Here is an 18,231-nt window from a genome sequence, read left to right as displayed (position 1 = left end):
AGATCCTGCTGCTCTCTCTCTCTCTCTCTCTCTGTGTGTGTGTGTGTGTGTGTGTGTGTGTGTGTGTGTGTGTGTGTGTGTGTGTGTGTGTGTGTGTGTGTGTGTGTGTGTGTTGGGTGGGTGGGTGCAGTGGTCTCAGGGGTCTGGGTGCCACTCACTGTACAAATAAATACCCCCTAAAACAAATGAAAAACAGCTGCTGTACTTTGATGGAAAAACAAACCTGATTCACCCTGTTTTTGTTTTCCATCAGCTTGATAAATTATCTATGTATATATATATATATATATATATATATGTGTGTGTGTGTGTGTGTGTGTGTGTGTGTGTGTGTGTGTGTGTGTGTGTGTGTGTGTGTGTGTTATTTTTTTCTAGACTAGCTGCAGAGATACTCCTGCAGCTGCATAAAGTAAAGGTGTTATTAAGACGTCATGGTGAAGATTTACAGTGTCAGCCCTCACAGGGTCATTCCTGATGAGGGAGTGCCACCTCCACTGACAGCAGCAGAGCAAAGGGAGGAATAGACTGCTTTCCTTTGGGTTCACTGTCGTCCCATATTTAGAAAAGTAATATGACATTTATCAGATCTTAGTTCTCATCACTTAATCTTAAGGGGTGAACTTATAATTGTACAATCCTCCTCCTTCCTCTAAATGTCATTATTTATGGATCAAATAGGAAGTGGAAACCTCTGGCACTTACTACATCATGATTAAAAAATAAATAAAAAAAACACAATTTTCTTTTTATTCTCAGGTCCATAAAACGTTTTAAAGAAATTATGTCTTTTACATTGATAATTATAATTTATTCCTGTTGGATAGAAAACTTTTGATAATATGATTTATATTAATTGTGTGTGACGTGTTCATTTGAAAAAGAATATTAATTCAAAAAAAGTAAATAAATAAATAAATAATAATAATAATAATAATAATAATAATAATAATAATAATAATAATAATAATAATGAAATTATTCAGCGGCATATGGAAAAAAAAATTTATGACAAAGTTGAGTGAAATATCCTTAATTTTGTGATCTGTGCATGATTTTGACACCAGATTACTCAAAGTGTATACACAAATACTTAATATTATGCATGCAAGTAGTCTAGGTCCTAGATCATATTAAGCTGAACTTAGTACTTACGAGACTCTCGTAACTACTAAGTTCAGCTTAATATGAATCATGAACTACTTATGGAAAATATGTGTTTTTTAATTATTATTATTATTTTACGTCAGAGTTGGTTAAATATCTTTAAATTTGTGATCTGTACATGATTGTGACAGAGGATTACTCAAAAAGTACACAGTAGAAATCCTCAATATTGTGCATGCAAGTCGTATAAGAAGTGCTAAGTTCAGCGAAATATGCAACATGGACTATTTATTGAAAATAATCTTTTTATTTTACGTCAAAGTTGGATGAAATATCCTTAAATTTGTATATGAATCATTGACTACTTTATGGGAACTTTTTTTTTTCTCTCAAGTCGTCCTTTACTTTGAAATCCGGACGCACACCCTCGTGATATCTTCAGTTTATTACTGACTTTTTATTATGAATAATAATTATTACTGTAAACGTATCGTAATTTTCATGGGTCTGATTGTGAAACACAGAGTGGTCTTATTATCATTACCGTAATTCTTAGTATACTCACGCACTAGAAAACAACGTGCGGCTGATTTGACCAGGCAAACGCGAACCACGGCTGCGCCATGACCGCAGTAGTTTTAAGGAGTCTTTTTTATTTTTTTATTTTTCAATGTTATTGTAGAAATGTGTGAGGAGTCCATGGTAAATATTTAGTTGGTTTAATGACAATAATCACAATTTCACAACGTGGCTGTGTCCGCGGAACTACTTTCGAGAGAGTGGAGCATGCGCACTGATAACAAGTACGGCAACCGATAGGACACATAAGAGTCATTGTGACAGAGTGATCTACAGGTGTGCAGAAAGCCGTTAGTAAATACGTACACAAAAACTCAGGGCTGCGTTGTTATGACGACGTAGCAGCCAATAGGAAAGCGTCCTCTCCTGCACTCAGAAGTTTTAACGGTTGCTTTCATCAGTTGCTTTCATCTTTCAGCTTCTCATAGTCCACAGTGTCCACTGGTGTTATAAGATCAGCAGCTTATCAGCCTTTTACTGTACTTGTTACTTTATTATCACTTTACTGTAAATTGGTCTGTGCGTGTTCAGTTGGTTTCAATGGAGAGTTTTGTGGGAGGCACCTATGGTCCCATCTCGGTGTTGTTCAACACTCCTGTTTACGAGATGATTTTCCAGAACGTATGGAATCTGGTGACTTACAAAGATGACGTGGCAATTATGGTTGAACTCATGAGGTTGCAAAACCAGAACCAAGTGATGTGTGACATTACTCCAGAACACATGGCTCAGCACCTCCATGAAAAGAGCAAAAACACCCTGAGGGTGAAGCTCCTGGACTTCCAGCTGGAAGAATACGATGACGACGACGAGGTTAAGCTGCTTCTAAGCTTGGCGAGGGTTGTGAACAACAGTATGAGGATGAGGGACATCCAGAGAGACGCCCACAGTCTACTCAGCGCTCCAGAGCTCATGCCTCCAGCGTTTAGATGAGTTACATTTGACAGACATTTAGGGCCTGTACTACGAAGCTGGATTCCCTCCAGACAGGGTCTGTGCCTCAGCATGAATATTGTATAATCTCACTAATTTAAGCATTAACAGTCATTAATTCCTGCATTTATACCTTACTGCTTTTACTGCAGCAACAGTGTTGTTTTTGGTCTGAATCATGATTTTAATTCTTCATATTTTTTTTAATATTGGTCTAATGCTGCAATCTCCACCCCTTGGTGGATAGTGCGCACATAGCCAGGCTCAAATCACCTGTCTTAGGTAAATGCTGCTAACGGAGAGATATCCCGGATATACTTATCCAGCTTCGTAGTACAAAGTTAAAGTTTAAAGACTTGTGGTTGTGCTGCTTTTCTGCTGTTTTGAAACCAACTTTATGATTCCATTTCACAGGTTTCCAAAGATTACCAAAAAGGCACAGGTGATTTGGGAGACGCTCACTGAGAGACATCAACAAGCCTCCTCCACTGAACGTCTCCAACAGCCACGGGATGTGGTTTTGGAAGTTGTTCCAAAAGTTGTGCAGGTCTTGTGGGTGCCCAAGCAAAGGCGAGTCCTCACCATGCCTTCCCAGGAGCTGGACAAGGTGGCAGTGGGTGTGACCAAAGCAGTAGAGGAGAGTGTTCTAGCTTCCCTTGGCTCCACTCTACTGGAAATCACCATGTCACGCTCAGCCAGGGACGAGCTGATCGCTTCCATCATTGAGACAGTTGATGAAGTCTACCTCAAGGACATGTGGGACACATTTCCACCCCAGTTGCTGCGCCACATCACTCAAGTTGCAGCCAAACAAATCACTGCATTGTTTCAGCAACAAGATCCTAATGTCAGTGTTGAGAGTGACACCGATGATGGGCCCAGTGAAGACGTGAGCCAGTCTACCACACCCACACCTCCAATGACTGCTGATGAAGATCCGGCTGCTGATGAAAAGGTGGAACCAGAGGAAAACCCAAAAGTACTCTTGGATCCTCCTGCGATCAGCCAGCACTCAGAGATCCACCCACAGGAAGAATCAGATGGATCCATGACTGAACAGGTGTTCCAGCCTCTTCATCTTTCACCTGCATCTGTGATGTCTTCCGATGGAGCTCCTGTTGCTGATTCTGAGGGACCTGAGGAAGTCACGTCTGATTCCGTTCCTGATTCTCAAGCCATCAGCTCAGTTCCAGATTCCACGTGTCCCCCTGAGGCCCACGTCAGCGGTGATGTGGAGGGTCATGGTTCTGTTGAAGAGTCAGCAGTAATGGACGATAAATCTCCTAAAAAGAAGAAGAGTCGGATGCGTCGCTCCATCAGGTGGATGCAGAAGAGGCTCTTCAGCTGCATCTGGTCCCAGTTAAAAAATTGAAAACAAAACTCTGTTACGGACATTATACTGTCTCTCTGGGCACCAAGGATATATATAGTATTACATTTATTACATTTATGTGTAGACATTTCACTGTTCATATATTTACAGTATCTTTATCTGCTTTTTTTTCCTCTGTTTTTTATTATTATGAATTATTCTTCTCCTACCCCCCTTCCAGTTATTTCCTCATCTTTGGTTGGATTTGTAAATATTTGTAAATTTCTTACACTGTGTTCATCATTATCTTGTATGTGGCAAAGTTGAAAAATAAACAAATAATTAAATAAATAAACCCATGCGTACAGTATTTGAAAGATATGGCATCATTAATAACTCTATTACAACCAAAGTACAACCACTCTATAAAAAACAACAGTTCTGTTCTTAGAACTCAAAACCCCAATAGATATTAAACCCAACACTTTCACAGGATTAGTGATTACGCAGGGGTGTGAAACGAACATTCATGTGCCCGAGTTTGCACTTCCACGTATATAGATTATATTAATGATCCAAAGCAGTGACAACATCCAAGCAATAAGTGACAGACATCAGTCCCTGCAGGACCTTTACGTCTAAATCTCTTGATTTTGTGACACTTTTTTTTGTGCGTTTCAGGGGAATTTGGGGGGGATTGTTTGGGAGAAATTGCATTATTGAAAAAACATTTACAGTTCTTTACACAATTTGCAATTAAAAGTAACTGCAGTCATGTGATTTAGGCACAGAAAAACTGCGAGCACCTGCAAATATTGTACAATTCCTCTGAATTTGTGAATCTGGAAGGACTGACATAACGTCAGCTGAATTAGTGGGTAATAATTTACACAATGCATCATGCTTTCTCTGTCATTTAGATTTTCCCCATGCAGAGCCGTGTTGGATGTTCTGAAGGACCAGATTCAGCCCCCGGCCTTTGAGTTTGACACGTGTGCTCTAATGAATCAGAACCTTGGTGTTAATTGTGGAATTGGTTTTATCGTGACATTTTGAGTGAATTACTCAGTTTTAAGCTTGAACTATCTCATAACAGATAACATATGGTTTGTGTTTTAAATATGATAACAAACACGAGGGATTGACAATGGCTTTAAGATAAAAACCTACTACTTGCGAGTTCAAGAAGTGCTGAACTCTGGAGCTCAGCAGCAGCAGCAGAGTATGAAAAACACTCTCAGGTTTCCTTGAAGATCAGGTTCAAATGTCTGTTAAAGGCAACAGGTGGACGGTACTCATGCTTAGATTACTTGATGCTTATAAATATTTAATCTCAGCACAAAAGGTTGGTCAAAAGCCAAGTTAGATTAAAGAAGATGAGAGTTAAGTGTCAAATATCCAGTTGGTTTTCAGTTCTGATCACACTGTTCCCAGTTTATCCTTCGAAAATACACTAAACATAGCAAACATTTAACAACATTAGACTTTTTTTTATTGTCAAATACAGCTTAGTGCATGTCATTAATCATTTGAGTTGATGAAGGATATCAAAGGTGGCCTGAAATGAACAGCATTAACAGTAAAGGAGGTTATTATTTATAACAATTAACTTTTGTGTCCACCAGTAAGTCTTTCCTTCTCCTTCGGCTTTCTCCGCTGCACGCTGGACTTCAACCAGATTTTCTAGTTGAGGGATTTTCATTGGTGCCTAAAACAAGGCTCGATTGTTGTCACGGTGTCTGACGTGGGTGGCTGTCCAATATGAGGGTGCAGTTTAGTGTAAATTTGACATTAGTCATGTGGCTAAATGCATTTTACTGCACACTGCTGTGAGCCAATAAGAGGATTATTTCCCAAAAGGCCTTAGTTCTTTGATCTAATGATCAACTCCAACCCAATACTGTATATTCAGTTATGAACAGGGTGAAGAACGCTGTAGCACAAGATCTGAAGATCACTTCAGAGGTGGCATTAATATTTCACAGGTCAGTTCCACTATAGAAGTGCAGGGTTACAGTCAAGCATCACAATAGGACATCACACAACACCACATTAAATACAGGTTGGAAAAATCATTTAGAACAGCCACAATATGAAAAGCAAAGAGGATTTATGTGAAATGAATGCAGGGAAAAAAATACCCTGATATGGTTGAGGTGAATAACATGTTCCACTTACAACTATGTTTTCAATTACAATTCAATTACGCCTGCAATGACCAATATTTTTTTTATTCTCAGAAAGTAAATTACAATGACTTTCTCAGTTACAGTTAATCACAATTACTGGGCCTAAAATTAATAACCTAATAAAAGTTAACCTTCCTCTTGCATCAGCCTTCTGTTAGCATCTCTTTTATGATAATGAGTCCTAAATCAGCTGTAAATACACAAAAAACAAATACCTAACATCTAACGTTTTTCTCCTATCTATTGGTTTCTTTGCTAGGCTTCCTATTTAATGAAAATATAGGTTTCAGCATTTTTGGTGTGAACATCAGAGCGTTGTGTCAACAGATCCCTCGATTTCAATTTTTTTTTTAAATTAATTATCAATTACATGATTACGATTACAATTGACCCCAACCCTGATTCTGTTTAAAGAGAGTGTATGACTGCTTACCCAGGTTAAAGGTCATGAGAAAATTATTTTCGCAACCGTCTTATCCATATTTCTAATGGTTAACACTATTATAGACAAGTACACTCATTATTGTAACAGTCTATAATTACTAAGATCAGTGCTTCTCTAGTCGGGCACAACTTTCAGTCATTCTCAAGATGATTTGAAACCTTTTTTTGTTCGATTTAATGGTAAACTTTGTGTTATTTGAGATTATTTTAGAAAAGTGGCAGTTTGTATGATTTTTAAGTGTATTAAAGTACATGCACTAGGTTATCAGGCAAAAAAAAAAACATCACATCACAATGTAGAAATACTTGAATCAATCTTTATTATTATTAGTATTATAGATGCTGTACAATCTGATTACAAAATCATAATATATTCTTAGTGCATATCAATATATTTCGGTGTAAAATCATTCCCACTATTGATTTGTATAAAAGTTGCTCATTTTGTTCTAAACAAGTTCAAAAGAATTGTAACTTTTTATAAGGGCTATTGTCACATTAAAGGGTGCGTGTTTCACATTAGGCCAAACATTGTCGTTAAATATCTCACTACTAGTAAGGCACATAGCAAAAGGAAGGATCTCCTGCTTTTTCTAAACAATTCCTAAACATCTACTTAAGCTCTATGAGTTTATATAACTTCTACAAGTAGAAAAGTGAAGCTAATTACTACGGGGATTACTTGAGCGATAAGCTTTAGCTTATGAACTCTAGCTTCATCACCTTTTAGTGATGCATCATGGCTGCCTGTGTGATGAGATGAATATCTATTGTTTCCCAATACAGTCAACATTTTCCATGGTTCCACACACACCCACATCCTGTGAGTAAGCCTAGAACGTCTTTCCCCCTCGTACATTAACCCATTACTCAGAGTTAAAGTCAGCAATCACTGAATCGCAATGACAAGCATTACACTACAAGTAGTACATGATCAATAAGCCTGTTATTGCTCGATCCCGTTAGATCTCGGAAGCTAAGCAGGTCAGGGCCTGGTTAGTAGGTGAATGGGAGACCACTGAGAATTCCAGGTGCCACAGTGGGGGACAGTCGCCTCAGTGGTATCTGTCATTGTCCTTGGGCAAGACACTTCACCCACATTGCCTAGTATGAATTTAGTGAATGAGTGAGTGTTGGTCGGAGGGGCCGATGGTGCGCCATGGAGGCCTCGCTTCCATCAGTCTGCCCCAGGGCAACTGTGGCTACAATAGTAGTTTACCACCACTACGTGGGGAGTGAAAGAATAATCCCTTAATTCTGTAAAGCTACGGTGAGTGTCCAAAAAAGCGCTATAAAAAATGTATGCATTATTATTATTTTCTTATACCATGAGTTTTGCTCCCAGACATTGTATTGAAATAAAAGCATAAAAAATTCAGCAGAAGCCCATAATCATATTTTCTGTATGTTTTTGGATTTGCAGCTCACACTGTTAGGATTTTCCTTAGAAAACCAAAACATTTTTAAAACAAAAGTTATGAATTCAGTGCTGTAGCTGCTAAAGAGCATAAACCAAAAGGATACCTCGAGTTCCAACAGTTCAAACAAGTGTTATGCTGCCCCCCTGTGGTTGGACAAAGAGAAAAGTATTGGTTTAAAGTCGATGCTGAAAAACAGAACAAGTTTGTGTAGCGTTTCTTTAGCATAAGACACAACAGGCAATTATTCTCCCAACTTGAACAGAATGAAGGTAGGTTGTTGCACAATCTGTGTTGAAGTGACAGCGTTTGTGTGATTTAAAAATCTGATCTCTGTAAAATGACATTAAACAGAGACTAAAGCAGGTCCCTTCTGTCCTGCTAACCCAGCAGCACCCGCTGCAGGCGGTCAGCTGGAACGCTGGTCTCATCCTCAGAGTCTGCGTCGCTCTGTGGGTTGGAGCTGCAGGGGGAGGTGCACTCTGGGGAGCACAGATAGTGCATGAGGGGCAGTCGATACTTTCCACAGAAGTCCACAAATTTGATCTGCCGCACGCACGAGTCGAAGTACACACCTGAGACAGAGAAAAAGCCAAAAAAAACAGCTTTGTAAAAATCCCTTTTCCATTGTATGACATTTTATTCCTATCAAACCACGCTTTAATTAATATAAGTTGTCTGTGCTCGTGGGGGGGGGGTTCTCTGGTTTACCTGAAAACCTCAAAATCAGACTTTTTTTTTTTTTTTTTACAGATGCTCTAGAAAATATTGTTTGAAAAGAAGAAGCACTAAACAAAGAAAGAAAACGTACATAATTAAGTAAAAGACAGTTAATTAAATAGTGATTAAATTACAAGTGTACATTTTGTAGTATATTTTACTGGAATGTGTGCAAATACAATACAGATAAATACATATATAAAGTATGTTAGAAACATTCATTTTCTTTGATAGGAGCATGGCTGGGACTATTCAAATTAGGAAAAGGCATTAAATGTAGGGGTGTTCCGTTATAGTAAATATATAATATATATATATATATAGTCAATATATCTTGGATCACGATATATCGCCGAGCCCTATCACGCAGACAAACACCATTATTTGTCATAATCTGACTCTCACCAGCACATTTAGGGTTGGGACACTTGCTGCCGAGGTCAAGGTAGCGCAGCAGGTTTGAGGGCAGGTCGCGGGGAGAGTACGGGAGGTTCCGGCTCTTCACGGTTCGTCCTGCCAGCTCCAGCAGCGACGGGGGGTCGTACATCATCTCCTTGACGAAGCGCACCACCAGCGGGTTGCCGCGGAGACTAAGCTCTTGCAGGTGCACCAGGTTGAGGATCTCTCTTGGGAGGTAAGTGAGCAAATTGTTGTGGAGACTTAGAGATCTCAGCGAGTGCAGCCTGAGGGAGGAAACAGTTAGACTTTATATTATCCTGACTGTAGTAATCAGATGTAGCTAACTTCTATGTCTCTGATCAAACTGTATGAACTAAAGCACAGACTAGGGCAGAGGTAACTTCACCTGGTAAACTGTGGTGGGACACTTTGAATACGGTTGTCACATAGCACCAGATAGCTGAGGGAGGGCAGGTTGGCCACCTCGGGAGGAATGGCTGAGATAAGATTTCCTCCAAGATACAACACCTCCAATCTGGGAAAGAAAGAAAGGACACATGCAGTCTTCTTTAAATTTTCCTTCAATCATGAACGAAAGCAGTAGCAACATAAAAAGGTAGAAAATGTTGAGGTTTCAATATTAAACACTTTATTTCTCTATGTTAGGTTTTTAAAAAATATACTTTATATACATTGTATTATATATAATATACCACTGACCATACACCAGACCTGCAAATCAGAACATTTTAAGATGGTTAATTTAATACTAATACTTTACCAGCTGTAGTTAACTCTACTAGATACTAACTACGTCTCTTATATGTTTCGCGAGTTCGAATCCTGGAAAGCTAATCAGATTTTAGATGGAGCTCATTGGTGACTAGAGCTCCTGAGGGCCCCTCACATGCTCCATGTGGGCTACTTGGTGCCCGCGGGCACAGTGTTGGTGACCCCTGCACTGTAATGGTGTCACTGGTAAGAAAGACCCTATTTTTTGTTCACAGAAAGCACGATTGGAGATACCTATTCGTTTACATTGCTATGTTGACACTTATTTACAGAAATGTTGCACTAAAATAGCGTCACTGTCTCAATGTATTGTCTTTCAGAGATATAAAATAATTTTTAAAATTTTTTTTCTTGTTATGTCATAGATTTCTGACCAATATATCGATAATCGCAGTATCATCATATCATGAGATAATCGTCATTGTGGGCTTTGTATCGCGTATCTTTCCGTGAGGAACCCAGAGGTTCCCACCCCTACTATAAACTGTAATGTACAACAGCCTGGTGGTTTGTCAATAGATTCCAGATTAGTTCAAAGAAGTACCAAAACAAATACTTCCTGTTTTGGGAAAAAAAACAATACAATTCTGAACACCATATAATTATCCACACCATATTTCTTTGTGTGACGCTGGCTAATTGTCAGCCTCTGATGTCATTGTAAGCAGGTGTGTTTGTTATCGTTTGTCTCCATATGTTAGTTGTGTGATGGCTGCCGAAGCGTCCAGGATGTTTCCCTTTACCACCTCGTTTCCTGAGTAAACTGGATAGGCTTTAGCAACTAGCACCATGTGGTCGCCAAGATAATTAGATCAACAAATAAACAAAAATAAAAGCACCATTGATTCGCAAAAACCTGGTTTGAACAGATGATTGTGTTGGATGATGATCACACAAGAAACTAACAGTAACTGTAGGAAATACTAAGCTTTCATTTAGCTGTGTTATTTAAAGACCTTCAAGATCTCGGACACTTAGATCGATGTCCGTCATTGTCCGAGGCTATTACACCCACATGCCATGCTCCTGGTGACTGTAATTAGGATGTAGATTACATAGAGGTGTAAAGATCAAAGAAATTCAAAATATAAAGTTATTTTAAGCAAAGCAAAATCTAATTACCAATCTGACCATAAATATGAAACAAACGGGAAAAACTCAGTAACCATTCATTGCAATTACAATAGTCTTTATGGGCACATGGCTTTCATTTGTAGGCGAGTAATATGAGGACGTGCAGTACCAGCTACAATGACCGTGTTGACGATGTACTGGAAAAAGGTTTATGAGTTTGATTTTTGGCCAAACATTGACCAGAAATCCAACCACCTAGGTACTCACCGTAGTAACATTCATTAACAGATTTTACTACACGCAGAACTAATTACAATTTACTGTATAAACTTGCCTTCCACAGGTGTGTGTGTGTCCTAGTTGGGAAATCTCCCAAACCCAAGCAGGATCCTGGATATTTACTACAGTACTTTCAGGAGACAAATATCCTTCACACGCTTCAACTGCGATGAAGAAATAACGTAGAATAAAAAATGCCTAAAGTATGAATGTGTCACATAATTGTATATTTACAAGATGAAGTTGGTTTACAACAGAGAACCCAGCCCATATAAAGTAATCAAGAGCAGATGTGGTAAACAGTCAGCAGCAGCAACAAAGGCAAGAAAGCAGAGACTCTGGTAGGAGGGAACCATGAAGCATCATCTGCTGCCTATAACATGTTTTTTTTAGCTTGATTATTCATATTACAAACTCATAATAAGAATTTAGTGAGTTTACAAAGCTGTACAGTTGAATTTGGGATATTCTGTGCATTTATACAGCTTCACCTTTAGATAAGTTTAGATAAATCATCTGCTACGGGTGTGCCAAAATACTGATACAAAGATATATCGCGAGGTTTCGTCTAGTGGTACGTTATCGATTCACTGGCGCCAAATTTCGATATTCATTTATTTTTTCCCTTATTACAAGTTAAGAATAAGGCCATATAAAATCCATGTTAACGGAATCGTGGATGGAATCAAATGGACAGAATCAGCATGAAATGCGTCACCGTAAAGCAGTGCCTGCTTAACTTCAATGTGTGCCTGTGAAACGCCGTCCGTTTCTCGTCAAGCACTGAGGCGCTCTGAGCAGCTTCACTTGCTCAGTGTGTTAACAACTTCCATCAGAGCTACGGAAGATCCGTGGGAAAAGTTGCATGTTTTTGTGGACTAGATCAACACTACCGGAGTAATGCACTGACTGAAATGTTTATTTTTCATATGCAGTGAAATTTTCCAGTTTTCATAAAACAAGTTGATTCTGCTTGTTAAGCAGCACTGATATGTAGTAATGTAACGATTCACTCAACTCCCGATACGATTCACGATACCATTCTCTCACGATTTATTTTACAAAATGGGACTGTAGAAAAATTGTGACTGAAAAATATTCCTTTATTTTTTGGGGGAAAAAAACTATAAAAAACTATACTGTTTTCCTTTTATTTTTCATTGTCAAAAGAATCCCTTGATAAACTATTCAAAACAATGCAATTTAACTAAAAATAAATCTTGAATTAAATAAATAAAGGATTAATACAAATGTCATTTCACTGTATTTAGGTCAGATATTTGTTTGGACCAGCAGAGGGCGCTGGTAACCCAGTGGTCGGTTGGCATGCAGATATCTTGCAGTGAAGAAGAGATGCTATGCTAGCGGACAGAGCTAATAATAAAACGTGACTTTTACAGATATTCACGTAATATTACAGGTATTTTTTGGTGCTAAAGGGGTAAAGTATCATTTATGAACATGTTTAAAAGTAGAAGGCGGCCAGAAAGAAAGATTCCACTCGCCGCCAACTCTTCTGAATAGAAGAAAATAGAAGATAAAAAAAAGTACTGCGATTCAATTTTCACAGTATCGATGTGCATCGTGATACCTATGAATCGATTTTTAACTGCCTTACGATTAATCGTTACATCTCTACTGATGTGTCCATGTTTACAGAGAAGTTGATGCTACAAGCACTGAAATGTGTATTTTCTGCATTCTACATTCATTTCAATGATTTAAAGTTAATTTGCACAAACATCATTAACAATATTTTAGTGAAGCATTATTTTGTATCAGACTTGAGCATAAAACAAGGACATTGGACTAGTTGTGGTCAGTGTGTGTTAAGAAGAGCCACTGTGCAGTATAAACTTTGTTTTACTGGGCTGTCATTCATGTGAAATTGATTGACAATGTTTTGTAATTCCTGTGAAATGGAGTCAGTGCAGTCAATAAATTCTGAATTTAATCAGTGTCACAGGTATCGTGATGTATCGTGGATGAATTTCCCCATGATATATCCATAATTGCAGCATCATGATAATACAGTTATCGTGGGCAAAAATATCGCAAGGTACCTGGCCATACCCAGCCCTATCATCTGCTTACATATACACATCAGCAATCTCCCAACTTTCTCCTCTTCCAAAAGTTGCGTCATGTTTACACGACTGTCTACCCCCTCCCTCCGCCCCGGCTCATGTATGACACAAAGTCATGTGTTTTATGGACTCATGTAATTACATCATTACCTGCTTTTTTATAGGCCACAGGCATAATAAAAGCAGTGACCCTGGCAACAGCACTCAACAGTTTGATTGTTGGCTACTGTATCTACAAGTGCTGTCTCAGCATCATCCTTCAACATTACCGTGAGTAGATTCTCCAGCAAATCAACAACTAGATTTACTAAAGCCAGGTATATTATATGAAACCTCAGCTGATTTAATGAAAGTCAGACAGTCAGCCATTGTATTGACCCACAAAGTAGAGCCAGCATTTGTCAAAGAAAGACCCAATACACTGGGGGAAAAAAAAAAAAAAAAACCTTTGTTCGCCATTTTTGCTGAAACCGCCATTTCAAAGTACTTTCCCGCACAACTAACATTAAATAGAAATAGATGTGGGTTTTTTTTTTTTTTTTCAATAAATCAAGAATCAAATTTTACAGCTTTTCTAAGGCATGACAGTAATGTAGTAATGCAGTTAAAACATTTTCAAGCATTTAACTAGTTTCAGCATTTAAAAAAAATATACATTTTAAAGTTTAGATTTTTCTTTTGAAAAGTGTTACTTTCTTTGTTCAATTGTAAACCAGTCTTTTAATATTTCAGTCTTTTAAATATAATAATAGTAACCCCTGACCTTTAATAGACATTACAGGTAAGACCCGAATTAATGCAATCTGTGCATTTAAACACTTTCCTTTAAGTTATTTATTAGGGGTAGTGAAAAAAACGGATAACCGTCAATTAATCGCGATTTTATTATTGACGATTATGAATCAATTCATGGCTTTTGATCAATGATTTAGTCAAATAAACATCAAGATTCATTGCCATTTTGCCTTCCACTTTTATTTTTTTTTAATTTTTTTGTTAAAATACTAAACGTTAGGAGGTGAGAAGAAAAAAGATTCAAAAAATGTTTTTCGTGTAAATGCCTTAAACAGTAAGGCAATACAATCCTCAAAATGTATCAATATTGGTTTTTTATTCTTTAATGTGAAAAACCAAGCAGATTATGGTCTGATATCAATCGCAGGCCTCTAAATCGAATCAAATCGAAATCGTATCGTGGCAGGCTTTGTGACATCGGCAGATGATTTACACCCCTATAGTCAACATGCCCTGGATGACTGACACACTGAGACACAGACCACCTCCTTTACACATCAGCAGTCCAAACAGCATGCTATCAATGGACAGAGCTTTGTCCAGTGGTGGCTTTTGCTGGCTAAAGGTGGGACTCACTCACCTGCTGAGGTTTCCTATCTCTGAGGGAATGCTCGTCAGCCGATTCCCACCCAGAGACAGCGAGTGCAGACGCAGCAGTTTCATACACTGCAGCGGGATCTCCTCAAACCGGTTCCCACTAAAGTTCAACACCTCCAGCGGCAAGGAGCCAAAGTCTTTAGGCAGAGAAGCTTCCACCAGCCGGTTGTTCTTTGCTAGGAGGCACCTGAGTCTGCTCAGCCGCGTTATGTCCTCACAGATGGACGACAGCCCGTTGTTGCTGATGTCCAAAAACTCCAAGTTGCAGAAAACGGCGACGGACGTGGGCAACGAGGCCAGCCGGTTGTAGCCCAGGTACAGCTGCCTGGTGTCCTTCTTCTTCTCGTCGCTGATACTATCAACGCTTAAAGTGTTCAGACGCAGGCGGGAGAAGTCCAGAACACCGTCGCTAGTCGCCGCTGCCCTATCGTGAATCTCCATTTTGGTAACTTTAGCTTCAAATTGTAACTCTTGCAGAAGTTCGGCTGTAGCTTGAACGTCCCTGCCTGAACGCAAGTTAGCTCCGCGGGTTGTTAGCTGTTAGCCGATAGCAACATTGGTATGTGATGGTTTCCAATAGACACGCGTTGAATGTTTAACAGCATCTCTAGATGTATCGGCTGTAGCTTTTGTTACTTTGCTTTAGAAAAAGCAATAGAGGCCTCATTTAACCACGGGACGCTTCATGGGCTGAGGAGGACGTACCACGTTTACTGATTGGCTGATTCCTGAGTCCCGCCCACTAATGATGATTGGCCAAATTTACAATCCGTCATTCTATAGACCAGAGGTCTTCAACAGGGGGTCCGCGGAGGTACTGCAGGGGGGTCGCGAAAGTTTTGGTTGATTAGACATTTTTTTATATTCCCCCCCGCAATTTTTTCAATAAATTGAAATGTCTTTAAATACACATTAACATGAATCCAACACACTGTAGTGAACAGATAAATGGAGGCAGATGATGTCTTTCAGTCAGCAATGCTGACATGAATCTGTCAATTATGTTAATAGTTCAGTATTGTGTGCAAGATAACAGGTATGTTTATGCATGCCAGTGGCACTAACAAGCATCAATAATTTTCGTTTCCACATTTATGTTGAACAAAAATGTCCATTTGAACAGCTTTTATGCAAAATGTTGTTACATGCAATTTGACAGACATTGTTGATCTTGGCAGGTACCAGTTTATTATGTTATGTTATGTGTATGAATGGCAGTGGCATGGCCACCCTACTCACTGTACCTTGCACATGTTCAAACTAAAAACAAGAATATATAAACCTGTATGTTATTTGAATATCTTAGTATTGAATGCACAATAGTACATTTATACATGGCACTATAGGACCAGTTTAATATAAAACACAATTTTATACAATATATATACTGTAAGTAGGGGGTCCCCACTCCATCTCTCCATCAGTTTGGGGGTCCTTGGCCTGGAAAACGTTGAAGACCCCTGCTATAGACCCATAACTCGTTTTACACTTCATGCAGACATTAGTTACTTGGCAAATGTACAGTTGTGTGCGAAAGTCAGGGCACCCCTTTAAAAACAGCATATTTTATATATTTAAAAAGTTATATTCATATTTACTGTCTCTCTGGTATATGGGGAAAAAAAGACAATATTGTCAGGAAACATTAATGCATAGTTACATTTTATTTTATAAATTGAACAAAATTACAAAAATGAAAAACATAATTTTGGCATGTGCAAAAGTCGGGGCACCCTGAGAGTTTCAAAGTGTCAGATTCTTTTTACAAGCTCAGACCTCTACCAGCTCATTGGTCCTGAAGCATGTGTCAACAATTGTCATTAGGGAGTGCCAGCTGGTGCCAATTTGAGGGTTTCTTAAATACGGCGACTCCGCAAACCTTGTACAAACACTCAGCAACCATGGGTTCCTCTAAGAAGCTGTGTAAGACAGAAAAAATGAAAGTAATTGATGCCCACAATGCCGGGGAGGGCTACAAGAAGATAGCAAAGCATTTTCAGCTTGCAGTTTCCACAGTGCGAGGCATAATTAAGAGATGGCAGGTGAGGGGAACTGTGGAGGTCAAGAAGAGATCTGGAAGACCAAGGAAACTCTCGGAGAGAACAGCTCGTAGTCTGGTCAGAAAGGTAAACCAAAACCCACATTTGACTTCAAAAGACCTCCAGGAAGATTTAGCAGACTCAGGAGTGGTGGTGCACCCTTCCACTGTGCGCCGATACTTGCACAAACAAGACCTTCATGGAAGAGTCTGTAGAAAAAAACCTTATCTACGACCTCATCATAAAATACAACGTCAAAAATATGCAACAGAACATCTACAGAAGCCTGATGACTTTTGGAAACAAGTGCTGTGGACTGATGAAGTTAAAATAGAACTCTTTGGCCACAATAAGCAAAGGTATGTTTGGAGAAAAAAAGGAGCAGCATTTCATGAAAAGAACACCTTGCCAACTGTTAAATATGGGGGTGGATCCATCATGCTTTGGGGTTGTGTTGCAGCCAGTGGGACAGGAAACATTGCTCGGGTGGAGGGAAGAATGGATTCAATTAAATACCAGCAAATTCTGGAGGCAAATATCACAGCATCTGTAAAAAAGCTAAAGCTGAAAAGAGGATGGCTTCTACAACAGGATAATGATCCTAAACATACCTCCAAATCCACCATGGACTACTTCAAGAAACGCAAGCTGAAGGTTTTGGAATGGCCTTCACAGTCTCCCGACTAAAACATTATCGAAAATCTGTGGGTAGATCTTAAAAGAGCTGTGCATGCAAGACGTCCTAGGAATATTGCAGAACTGGAAGCCTTTTGCAAGGAAGAATGGGGAAAAATCCCAAATAATAGAATCCAGAGACTTGTTGTTGGCTATAAGAAGCGTTTACAAGCTGTGATATCTGCCAGAGGGGGTGTTACTAAGTACTGAATGTACTGATGCTGTAGGGTGCCCCGACTTTTGCACATGCCAAAATTATGTTTTTCATTTTTGTAATTTTGTTCAATTTATAAAATAAAATGTAACTATGCATTAATGTTTCCTGACAATATTGTCTTTTTTTCCCATATACCAGAGAGACAGTAAATATGAATATAACTTTTTAAATATATAAAATATGCTGTTTTTAAAGGGGTGCCCTGACTTTCGCACACAACTGTACATATTTATGCTAAGCTGTGAATAACGAAGCCATCTCATCTCAATATAAATTATTATTCGTACAGTTATTGGAGGTTGTTCTATCAAACCAGTTCCTACTGGCCTCCTGCATTATGTAACATCCACCCTTTGCTGCATTATGCAATTCCTAAAGGAACTGGTATCCACAGAATGGCTGATACAGAATATTTTAAATTCCTGTTATTTTCAACATTTTCCCTAACATCAGCACAAATCTACTGAAAAAAAGAGGCACTACTGTGACAATTGGCTATTAAGTTTCAATTTATAGCTTCAAAATATACACAGGTGTTAATAGAAGTGGCAAAGAGATCAATAACAACATATTAAAAT

At 38.8% G+C, this 18,231-nt stretch overlaps 1 protein-coding gene across 1 annotated transcript; it reads right to left on the bottom strand.

Annotated features, from left to right (window-relative positions):
- Window positions 1-7,765: 7,765 nt before the first annotated feature.
- On the bottom strand, window positions 7,766-15,422 carry LOC114458935 (leucine-rich repeat-containing protein 58-like). Its single transcript, XM_028441316.1, has 4 exons — window positions 14,706-15,422; window positions 9,505-9,633; window positions 9,105-9,382; window positions 7,766-8,554 (listed from the first exon to the last, which is right to left on the bottom strand). Exons 1-4 carry the CDS (start codon window positions 15,161-15,163, stop codon window positions 8,361-8,363), a joined length of 1,059 nt encoding a protein of 352 aa, XP_028297117.1. The 5' UTR covers window positions 15,164-15,422; the 3' UTR covers window positions 7,766-8,360.
- Window positions 15,423-18,231: the final 2,809 nt, after the last annotated feature.

Source organism: Gouania willdenowi, unplaced genomic scaffold (assembly GCF_900634775.1).
Source record: "Gouania willdenowi unplaced genomic scaffold, fGouWil2.1 scaffold_215_arrow_ctg1, whole genome shotgun sequence".
In the NCBI taxonomy this organism is placed as follows: domain Eukaryota; kingdom Metazoa; phylum Chordata; class Actinopteri; order Blenniiformes; family Gobiesocidae; genus Gouania; species Gouania willdenowi.
The sequence above is the reverse complement of the archived record's forward strand: the minus strand, read 5'-3'. Positions and strand labels throughout refer to the sequence as shown.

Excerpts from the sequence above, each read along its gene's own strand:
- LOC114458935 (XM_028441316.1), bottom strand. The coding sequence starts at position 15,163 with ATGGAGATTCACGATAGGGCAGCGGCGACTAGCGACGGTGTTCTGGAC. Across the intron at positions 9,634-14,705 it reads GAGATAGGAAACCTCAGCAG|ATTGGAGGTGTTGTATCTTG; the intron begins GTGAGTGAGTCC and ends TTTCTTTCCCAG. Across the intron at positions 8,555-9,104 it reads TCCCAACCCTAAATGTGCTG|GTGTGTACTTCGACTCGTGC; the intron begins GTGAGAGTCAGA and ends TCTCTGTCTCAG.